This window comes from Sebastes fasciatus, chromosome 6, assembly GCF_043250625.1.
Source record: "Sebastes fasciatus isolate fSebFas1 chromosome 6, fSebFas1.pri, whole genome shotgun sequence".
NCBI lineage: Eukaryota > Metazoa > Chordata > Actinopteri > Perciformes > Sebastidae > Sebastes > Sebastes fasciatus.
The window spans coordinates 37330150-37342719 of NC_133800.1; the positions used below are offsets into that span (position 1 = coordinate 37330150).

General features: G+C 34.9%; 1 protein-coding gene across 4 annotated transcripts in view; it reads left to right on the plus strand.

Moving 5' to 3' along the window:
• LOC141770046 (disintegrin and metalloproteinase domain-containing protein 9-like) overlaps window positions 1-12570 on the plus strand; it is a 46821-nt gene that overhangs the window by 18267 nt on the left and 15984 nt on the right. For all 4 annotated transcript variants that reach the window (XR_012594377.1, XM_074639652.1, XM_074639653.1 and 1 more), the window contains exons 4-11: window positions 1962-2040; window positions 6102-6178; window positions 8029-8239; window positions 8320-8385; window positions 8758-8829; window positions 8943-9112; window positions 9209-9290; window positions 9580-9713. Coding sequence is in view for 3 of the 4 variants with exons in the window: in XM_074639652.1 (XP_074495753.1) it covers window positions 1962-2040; window positions 6102-6178; window positions 8029-8239; window positions 8320-8385; window positions 8758-8829; window positions 8943-9112; window positions 9209-9290; window positions 9580-9713 (891 nt within the window). In the remaining variant the exon portion in view is untranslated. The remainder of the gene's footprint in view (window positions 1-1961; window positions 2041-6101; window positions 6179-8028; window positions 8240-8319; window positions 8386-8757; window positions 8830-8942; window positions 9113-9208; window positions 9291-9579; window positions 9714-12570) is intronic.

The following is a 12570-nucleotide window of genomic DNA, read 5'->3' on the forward strand; positions in this document are numbered from 1 at the left end:
GCTGTACTGATGTACTGTAGTACTGTAGTACTGATGTACTGTAGTACTACTGTACTGCTGTACTGATGTACTTTAGTACTGTAATACTGATGTACTGATGTACTAACTGTATTTACAAGAATTTAGTTTTAAGTAAGTAACAAAATGAATGAGGCAACATGTTTTATGTACTTTAATTAATCTAATCTCAGTGTGCGGTTTGAACTAGGACACTTTATTATCTGATGACATCATATCAGACGCTGCTGATTGGCCAATCGGATCCGTCCGTTGATGATGTCAGCAGCAGAAAATGAACACGTCAGCAGAGAGTCAAACAGCTGCTGATTTCCTTAAATTCAGTTTTAAGTCAGTAAATTAAGTTCTTCCAGAGAACTGAGAGTTTCAATAAAGCAAAACCGCGCTATTGACAAACCAACTTCAGGGGATGGCAATAAAAAGAGACAGTAATGGTGCTGTTGAGCTTCATTATCACCTCAGGAGAAACGTCTTCACCGTGACAGTCCTACTGATGTCCTTCTATCAGCTGTGTGACCGTGTTTCCATCAACATGACTGATACTCCGTCAGCTCCGTCAGCTCCGTCAGCTCGTCTCTCTCTCTCAGTATCTCTCTATAGTCAACAAACTGATAAACTTCAGTCTGAATCAGGAAGCTGAGTGATAAGGTCTGCTGGTGTTCAGCTGAAGGACGACAGTCTGCAGAAACACGATAACTACAGACGACCGGCTGGTTCTAATCTCCGTTTACAGGTTTATACTTTAAACAACAGATATATAGAAACTATAATAACTAAGATATAAAAACAGTATGAGAACACATAACAATAAAAACATCACATAGTTCTCTTTTGCTGACTCCATACAGGTATTTTCTTTTTTTACTTTTCAGAAACATCAACAAATGAGAATTAGCACATAAATAATTTGAATGAACTTTTACTCAGCACACAGACAAAGCCTAACCCTTAACACTCCGACGGCCCGCCAGACCGCTATTCTGTCCTTCAGAGGTTGATGTGGGTTCAGTTCTCAAGCCAGAGTGAAGAAACTGACATCATATGAAACTATGAAACCTGAAAATGTTAAATAACGCTCTAAACTTACACTAAATGTTGGCAAGGAAAAACTGTCATGGCCGTTTTCAAAGGGGTCCCTTACCTCTGACCTCCAGATATGTGGATGTGTGAGGGTTTTCGTTGGAAAAAAAGTCTGAAAAAAGTCAGAAAAAAGTTTCTTAAAGAAGTCTGAAAAATGTCAGAAGAAATACCCAAAAAATGTCTGAAAATGTCTGAAAAAAGCCCAAAAATGTCAGAAAAAGGTCCAAAAAAATGTCTGTAAATATCAAAAAAAAAAAAAATGCCCAAAGAAAGTCCATAAAATGTCCAAAAGAAAGGCAGAAAAAAAGTCCGATCCTGGTATCATCTGAAACTATAAAACCTGATGAATCCATCGGTACCAACCATGTCAGACTAGCTGGTCATGAAGGAGTTAAATAACGCTCCAAACTAACACTAAATGTTGGAGAGGAAAAACTGTCATGGCCATGTTCAAAGGGGTCCCTTGACCTCTGACCTCCAGATCAGTGAATGTAAATGGGTTCTATGGGTACCCACGAGTCTCCCCTTTACAGACATGCCCACTTTATGATCATCACATGCAGTTTGGGTCAAGTCATAGTCAAGTCAGCACACTGACACACTGACAGCTGTTGTTGCCTGTTGGGCTGCAGGTTGCCATGTTATGATGTGAGCATATTGTTTTATGCTAAATGCAGTACCTGTGAGGGTTTCTGGATCAATATCTGTCATTGATTTGTGTTGGAAACCCAACCTGACACCTTCCTGCTGTTGTTGTTGTTGTTGTTGTTGTTGTTGTTTACATGTTGTTAATAAATAAATATGATGTTAGTAGAAACATAAAGAGATAAAACACATGTCGTTGTTGTTGTTGTTGTTGACAGGTTGCTGCTTCCTGCAGACTTCACTGTGTTCTCCTACAGTCCCAATGGATCACTCATCACATCCAGACCACCTGTACAGGTAACACACACACACACACACACACACACACACACACACACTCTTCTGGACCAGCAGGAAGTGACAGGACCATGTGACCGATTGGAGAGTCAATACTGTATTTCATTTTCAAAGCTGCGTCCTCTCAGAGTAGAGCTATGATGTTGGATGTTCCAGTGATTCATGCAAAATCAGATCCCACCGTTCTGATCACAGAAAGACATTCTTAGGGTTTATGCGTATGGTTGATATTTATTGTTTTTATTCTTGCGTCATTTATCTGCTTTTATTGTCTTGTGAAGACAATTCAATACAGATCAATACATTTATTATTATTATTATTAGTAGTAGTATTATTAAGCTAAGAAAATAATGCCGAACTTGTTATTATAGTTTATATTGTGTTTTAGTAACAAATGAGCTTTTATTTAAATGACCAACACCAACTGTGCGCTTGGTGGATCCTGTTGGGTCTCTAAACTCTGGTGTAGGGTCATAGACCTGCTCTATATATAAAGCGTCTTGAGATAACTTCTGTTGTGATTTGACGCTATACAAAAATAAATTGAATTGAATTGAACTGAGGTGCGGTGAACGAGGCTCGTTGTTTGATTATTACAATAACTGGTTGATTGTTTTAGTGTTTAAAATGTGAGGAAATAGTTGATAGGAGTCCAGGGTGTCGTCTTCACACGTCTGACCGACAGTCCAAAGATAACGTTGATTTAATACAGACTCATCCTTTCAGCACTAATAATCATAACTTATTATATCAATGCAACAGAAAGCTTTAACGTGTTTTTAAAGAAACGTCTGAAACTGAAACCTCGACAGCTCAGCGCTCCGTGTGTCTGAGGCCGTTCGGTTTATTGAATTAAGACTTTTCCCAGAAAGAGATGCATGATGGGAAATCCCTCTGAGTCTGTGTGTTTAGTAAGTGCATTGATATTTCCTGTCTGCTGACCTACTGAACTCCTCATCTCTCTCTCTCTCTCTCTCTCTCTCTCTCTCTCTCTCTCTCTCTCTCTCTCTCTCTCTCTCTCTCTCTCTCTCTCTCTCTCTCTCTCTCTCTATCTCTATCTCTCTCTCTCTCTCTCTCTGTTTCTCTCTCTGATATTTGATGAGACATTACTGATTTACAGCCGCTGGACTCTGAGTCTGTAAACTCTATAAACTCTGCTTCAGTCAGCTGCACGTTCACATCCTCATCACCTTATTGGCATCATATAAATCACATCATTTCATTGTGTTTGGGAATGTAATAAAGTAAAAGAAGTTCTGGGAAGAGGTTAAATATCTGATGGAAGAGGTTTGATCAATACAGTTAATTATGGAGTCTAAACTTTTCTGATCCTAAAGAACAGAACATGAAGAATAAAGAGCTTCAAGGCTCTTTAACAGATAATAACACAATCATTACAACATTTAAATAGACCATGTATTGATAAATGTCTAAAACAGCTGCCTGCATGTATATATAGTGAATTAGTTTGTGTTATTGAGGCCAAACTTACCTTTAAAACAGCAAAGTCACACAATGAACGGGAGGTTTAATGTTGTAATAGTAAATGTCTAACAGGTTAAATGATGAAGTGATGGCACATGTTGAGTGAGTGACAGACCCGACATTTACATAATGAGGTAGAAATATATAAGAAATGTAAAAAGAAAGTAATACAGAAATAAATAAGTTTGGGGAAATAAATAAGGGGTGAAATGCAAAGAGAAAACTGTGCAGAAATAAATACATAAATAAATAATTACAGACATATAAAATTAAATTAAAATAAATACAAAATGAATGCAAAAAATACATAAATAAATAAATAAATAAAATACAAAAATAGATAAATGCATAAAAATAAATGCAAAAATAAATAAAAAATGGATGCAAAAATAAATACAAAAATAAACGCATAAATAACATATTTAAAAATAGATAAATGCATAAAATAAATGCAAAATAAATACAAAATGAATGCAAAAATTAAAAGAAAAAAATAAATAATTCCAGTGGGTGTTACGGTGTCATACACGGTGCCTTTTCCCCTGTAACCTTTAAATCTTTGACATTTTAATCTTCCTGTCGTCTCCTTCCTCCTCTCTTTACCCTCCTTCACCTGTTTCCTTCCGTTTTAACTCCTCCTGCTGTCGGTGCAGTTTTTGTTTGTTACAGTCAGTGTTACTGTTCATATATATAAATGTAACAGTTACAGTCAGTGTTACTGTTCATAGATATAAATGTAACAGTTACAGTCAGTGTTACTGTTCATATATATAAATGTAACAGTTACAGTCAGTGTTACTGTTCATAGATACAAATGTAACAGTTACAGTCAGTGTTACTGTTCATATATAAATGTAACAGCTACAGTCAGTGTTACTGTTCATAGATATAAATGTAACAGTTACAGTCAGTGTTACTGTTCATATATATAAATGTAACAGTTACAGTCAGTGTTACTGTTCATAGATATAAATGTAAGAGTTACAGTCAGTGTTACTGTTCATATATAAATGTAACAGTTACAGTCAGTGTTACTGTTCATACATAAATGTAAGAGTTACAGTCAGTGTTACTGTTCATATATAAATGTAACAGTTACAGTCAGTGTTATTGTTCATATATAAATGTAAGAGTTACAGTCAGTGTTACTGTTCATATATAAATGTAACAGTTACAGTCAGTGTTACTGTTCATAGATATAAATGTAACAGTTACAGTCAGTGTTATTGTTCATATATAAATGTAAGAGTTACAGTCAGTGTTACTGTTCATATATAAATGTAACAGCTACAGTCAGTGTTACTGTTCATATATAAATGTAACAGTTACAGTCAGTGTTATTGTTCATATATAAATGTAACAGTTACAGTCAGTGTTACTGTTCATATATAAATGTAACAGTTACAGTCAGTGTTACTGTTCATATATAAATGTAACAGTTACAGTCAGTGTTACTGTTCATAGACATAAATGTAAGAGTTACAGTCAGTGTTACTGTTCATATATAAATGTAACGGTTACAGTCAGTGTTACTGTTCATATATATAAATGTAACAGCTACAGTCAGTGTTACTGTTCATAGATATAAATGTAACAGTTATAGTCAGTGTTACTGTTCATATATATAAATGTAACAGCTACAGTCAGTGTTACTGTTCATAGATATAAATGTAACAGTTATAGTCAGTGTTACTGTTCATATATATAAATGTAACAGTTACAGTCAGTGTTACTGTTCATAGACATAAATGTAAGAGTTACAGTCAGTGTTACTGTTCATATATAAATGTAACGGTTACAGTCAGTGTTACTGTTCATATATATAAATGTAACAGCTACAGTCAGTGTTACTGTTCATAGATATAAATGTAACAGTTATAGTCAGTGTTACTGTTCATATATATAAATGTAACAGTTACAGTCAGTGTTACTGTTCATATATAAATGTAAGAGTTACAGTCAGTGTTACTGTTCATAGACATAAATGTAAGAGTTACAGTCAGTGTTACTGTTCATATATAAATGTAACAGTTACAGTCAGTGTTATTGTTCATATATAAATGTAAGAGTTACAGTCAGTGTTACTGTTCATATATAAATGTAACAGTTACAGTCAGTGTTACTGTTCATAGATATAAATGTAACAGTTACAGTCAGTGTTATTGTTCATATATAAATTTAAGAGTTACAGTCAGTGTTACTGTTCATATATAAATGTAACAGCTACAGTCAGTGTTACTGTTCATATATAAATGTAACAGTTACAGTCAGTGTTATTGTTCATATATAAATGTAACAGTTACAGTCAGTGTTACTGTTCATATATAAATGTAACAGTTACAGTCAGTGTTACTGTTCATATATAAATGTAACAGTTACAGTCAGTGTTACTGTTCATAGATATAAATGTAAGAGTTACAGTCAGTGTTACTGTTCATATATATAACTGTAACAGCAGTGTGAGGGTGATATAGAGTATATAAGTGTAACAGCAGTGTGAAGCTGATGTGTGCCCCCTGCTGGTGTCTCTGAGCTGCTGCAGCCTGTTTAATGTCTCTGTGTTGTTGTGTTACAGGACCACTGTCACTATCAGGGCTTCGTTCAGGACATGGAGGCTTCTTCTGTTGCTATGAGCATCTGCAACGGCCTCAGGTAACACACACGCACACACACACACACACACACACACACACACACACACACACACACACACACACACACACACACACACACACACACACATCCCTCTACTTCTGTCTCTGTGAGGACACTTATTGACATAATGCATTACCTGACCCCTAAACCTAGTTCTAACATGAAGCTGAGAACGTCCTCACTATGAAGGTCTAACACTCAAATTGGTCCTCACAAAGATAGATGTACACACACACACACACACACAGTATACACATTATACACATTGTACACACTCCCGTCTCTCTCAAGGACAAAGTTAGTTTCCTATTTATATTCTCCTCACAGATGGCTCAGCGTGTGTGTGTGTGTGTGTGTGTGTGGGTGCGGGTGCGCGTGCGTGCGTGCGTGCGTGCGTGCGTGCGTGACGTCCACCCTGCTGTTTCAGTCTGTGTGGTTTCTCAGTAATTAATATGGTGGACGTCACACACACACACACACACACTTAATTACGGGTTTGACTTTAGTCTCATTGTGCAACACACACACACACTCTCATGATGAGTCTCTGTTTAACTCCACTGAAGGTTTTATCTGAACTTTAAAGGACCAGTTCACCCAAACCACCAGAACCAGAATGAGAATCTTTATTCATTGCCAGGTGTATCAGGTCTACAGTAGGAATCTGCTTCGGTTCATTGGTGCAAATAAGCAGTAAAAATAACAATAGAATAAAACGTTAGAATAAAAGAGGAATAAAGTCTACCAACATACAATATAAGATATAAACATAATATAAACATAATATAAACAGAGGCGCACCAGAAAATGATGTCATCACAGCTTTTGCGTGGTTCGCAAAGGCTCTGCAAGTTGTCGCTGCGCTTGATCGTGCACCTCTGAATTTATGTAACTACACATTAACATGGACGCCTTCGAAGGAAGACCAGCCGAGCATTTTGGACTGAAAGTGACGACCAGAGGACAGTAAAACATCTGTCTACAAAGAGACGTACAAAAGTAAAACTACATTATATTCTACCAAGATGGCCTGTGTAGAACAATAAGTGTTTTCAGTCCAAAATGGCGGCTGTTGTAAAAAAAACACCAGAGTTTCTCTTCTTTGCTTAGATGTGTTGCCCTGGCAACAGGTTGGCCTGTACAGACATCTGTACAACTGATCATTGAGAGACCTCAGGGACAGTCACATGACCACAGGGACAGTCACATGACCACAGGGACAGTCACATGACCACAGGGACAGTCACATGACCACAGGGACAGTCACATGACCACAGGGACAATCACGTGACCACTGGGACAGTCAAGTGACCACAGGGACAGTCACGTGACCACAGGGACAGTCACATGACCACAGGGACAATCACGTGACCACAGGGACAATCACGTGACCACAGGGACAGTCAAGTGACCACAGGGACAGTCACGTGACCACAGGGACAGTCACGTGACCACAGGGACAGTCACGTGACCACATAGGCGTTTTGCTGCCGGCTGGATCACGATTTCCGGTAACAGTCGTTGACTTCCTGCTTATCCACTGACTATCGTGTTTCTACGTCTCCTGGCGTTTCGGAGCATATTGCAACCAACAACGCGGAGCGTAAACGCCGTTGTGCGTGCTCGTAGCGCCACGATGTCACGCACGAGTGTAAACAAAGCTTCCCTCTACAGCGATGGCTCCACTGGTTCTGCTCCCACACATCTGTAACCTTCCATTAAACAACATGTCAACCACATGACACAAACATCCTTCTGTCATCTGAACACATGGCCCGTCTTCGCCACTCCCTCGTCTTCATCACCTCACGACTCCTAACCTCTCTGTGTGTCTCTCTTCTCTTCAGAGGAGTGTTGCATCTCGCCGACGACAGCTACGGCATCGAGCCGTTAGACTCCGCCCCCGAGCAGCACCTGGTGTACCGCCTGCAGGATGTGACGTCACAGCCCCGGGGATGTGGCACGCCGCACCATGATGAGCGTTACCGTGGCAACAACGCCACCACGGAGCACGCTCAGCATAAACCAGAGGAGATCCACCACAGAGGACACAGCAGGGTGAGTTCATATAACAATACTGTATGTGTACGTCCAGGTAGAGCAGAACGAGGAGTAACCTGATGTTGTTGTTGTTGCAGATGAAGAGAGCTGTTCTTCATCTGACTCACTACGTGGAGCTGCTGCTGGTGGTCGACAACGAGCGGGTAACACACACACACACACACACACACACAGACTACAACTGCTTACACATTGTTAAAGGAACAGTCCAACATTTGAGGTAAACCTTCTTGTTCTTCTCGTGTTATTGAAAGGTCTTTAAAAGAAGCTAGGCTAGCAGTTTCCCCCCGCTTCCAGTGTTTGTGCTAAGCTAGGCTAAACGTGTCCTGTACACACACACACATACACACACACACACACACAGATGAAACTGATCTCCATCTGAACAACAGTTCTAAACATGTTGTAATGTTCCTTTAAAAACACAATAAACCATAAATATAATAATGATAATAAACAGATGTGTCAGATGTTTGGTCTGAAGGTCTGAAGGTTTCCTGTTGTTCTGTCTTCAGTATAATTATATGAACAAGAACGAGACGGCGGTGAGAGACGAGATGGTTCATCTGGCCAACTTCATCGACAGCGTGAGGACACACACACACACACACACACACACACACACACACACACACACAGCTGCAGTAGTACTACTGTACAGGTACCTGGAGGTTGTACTGAAGTACTTGAGTGTGTTCAGATCTACATGCAGCTGAACGTGCGGGTGGTCCTGGTCGGTCTGGAGATCTGGACTCAGCAGAACCTGATCAGCACCGAGGGAGGAGCCGGAGAGGTTCTGAACCGCTTCACCCAGTGGAGAGAGAAAGAGCTGGTCCATCGCCGCCGCCACGACTCAGCACAACTCATCCTGTTAGTGTGCACACACACACACACACACACACACACACACACACACACACACACAAAGTGTAGTCAGTATTCATGATGATGATGATGTTGTTGCAGGAAGAAGGGTTTCGGGGGAACAGCAGGAATGGCGTTCGTCTCCACCGTCTGCTCCAGGAGCCACGGGGGCGGGATCAACGCGGTACGCTGCTCTCTGCTTTTTTCTATCTCTGATTTCTAAGTAGATTTATGGACCATATGATATACACTATTCTAATATTATCTCCTGTGGAAGTGCATTCACACTGAATCTAAAGAGATGTGTTTCATGTGTGTGTTCAGATTTAGTTCTGACTCTGAGAAGAAGAAATGTGATTTTTGATACAGAAGAAGAAGAAGGAAGAAAATACAGTTTTTACAGACTGAGGAGGACTAACAGGGACCAGTATACTGACTCTACCTCTCTCTCTCTCTCTCTCTCTCTGTTTCAGTTCACCAACAACAACGTTCCCTCGTTCGCCTCCATCGTGGCTCATGAGCTCGGTCACAACCTCGGGATGAACCACGACGACGGGCGCTCCTGTACCTGCGCCGTCGCCGCCTGCATCATGAACTCTGGAGCCACGTAAGACGCAAACACACATATTATATTATATTATATCATATCATATCATATCATATTATATTATATTATATCATATCATATTATATTATATCATATTATATTATATCATATTATATTATATTATATCATATTATATTATATCATATTATATTATATCATATTATATCATATCATATCATATTATATCATATCATATTATATTATATCATATTATATTATATCATATTATATTATATTATATCATATTATATTATATCATATTATATTATATCATATTATATTATATATTATATCATATCATATTATATTATATCATATTATATCATATCATATCATATTATATTATATTATATCATATTATATCATATTATATCATATCATTATATTATATCATTATATCATCATATTATATTATATCATATATTATATTATATCATACTATATTATATCATATATCATATCATATTATATTATATCATATTATATCATATTATATCATATCATATTATATTATATCATATTATATTATATCATATATTATATCATATTATATTATATCATATCATATTATATCATATCATATAATATCATATCATATTATATTATATCATATCATATTATATTATATCATATTATATTATATCATATTATATTATATTATATCATATTATATTATATCATATCACATCATATTATATTATATTATATCATATTATATTATATCATATTATATCATATTATATTATATCATATATCATATCATATTATATCATATTATATTATATCATATTATATTATATTATATCATATATTATATTATATCATATCATATCATATTATATCATATATTATATTATATTATATTATATCATTATATTATATCATATTATATTATATCATATATTATATTATATCATGTTATATTATATCATATTATATTATATTATATCATATATTATATCATATATCATATCATATTATATTATATCATATTATATCATATCATATATCATATTATATTATATCATATTATATTATATCATATATTATATTATATTATATCATATTATATTATATTATATCATATTATATTATATTATATCATATTATATTATCATATATTATATCATATATCATATTATATTATATCATATTATATTATATCATATTATATTATATTATATCATATTATATCATATTATATGATATGATATCATATATCATATTATATCATATTATATTATATCATATTATATTATATCATATTATATCATATTATATCATATATTATATTATATCATATTATATTATATTATATCATTATATTATATCATATTATATTATATCATATTATATCATATTATATCATATATTATATCATATCATATTATATTATATCATATCATATATCATATTATATTATATCATATTATATTATATTATATTATATTATATCATATATTATATTATATTATATCATATTATATTATATTATATCATTATATTATATCATATTATATTATATCATATCATATCATATATCATATTATATTATATCATATTATATTATATTATATTATATTATATCATATATTATATTATATTATATCATATTATATTATATTATATTATATCATATTATATTATATTATATCATATTATATTATATCATATTATATTATATTATATCATATATTATATCATATATCATATTATATTATATTATATTATATCATGTTATATTATATCATATTATATTATATCATATCATATATCATATTATATTATATCATATTATATTATATCATATTATATCATATTATATCATATATTATATTATATCATATTATATTATATTATATCATTATATTATATCATATTATATTATATCATATCATATATCATATTATATTATATCATATTATATTATATTATATTATATCATATATTATATTATATTATATCATATTATATTATATTATATTATATCATATTATATTATATTATATCATATTATATTATATCATATTATATTATATTATATCATATATTATATCATATATCATATTATATTATATTATATTATATCATATTATATTATATTATATTATATCATATTATATTATATTATATTATATTATATATATATGACTGACACACTGACAGCTGTTGTTGCCTGTTGGGCTGCAGTTTGCCATGTTATGATTGGAGCATATTGTTTTGTGAGGGTTTCTGGACAATATCTGTCATTGTTCTGTGTTGTTCATTGATTTACAATAATAAATATATACATACATTTGCATAAAGCAGCATATTTGTCCACTCCCATGTTGATAAGAGGATTAAATACTGGACAAATCTCCCTTTAAGGTTCATTTAGAACAGATAAAACATGTGATTAAACGCAAATTAAACTCCTCCTCCTCTCCTCCTCCTCCTCCTCTCCTCTTCTCCTCCTCCTCCTCCTCTCTCTCCTCCTACTCCTCCTCTCCTCCTCTCCTCCTCCTCCTCCTCTCCTCTTCTCCTCCTCCTCCTCCTCCTCTCCTCCTCCTCTCCTCCTCCTCTTCTCCTCCTCCTCTCTCTCCTCCTCCTCTCCTCTTCTCCTCCTCCTCCTCTCTCCTCCTCTCCTCCTCCTCCTCTCTCTCCTCCTCCTCCTCCTCTCCTCCTCCTCTCCTCCTCTCCTCCTCCTCTCTCCTCCTCTCCTCCTCCTCTCCTCCTCCTCCTCTCTCTCCTCCTCCTCTCCTCCTTCTCCTCTCTCCTCCTCTCCTCTTCCTCTCCTCCTCCTCCTCTCTCTCCTCCTCCTCCTCCTCTCCTCCTCCTCTCCTCCTCCTCTCTCCTCCTCTCCTCCTCCTCTTCT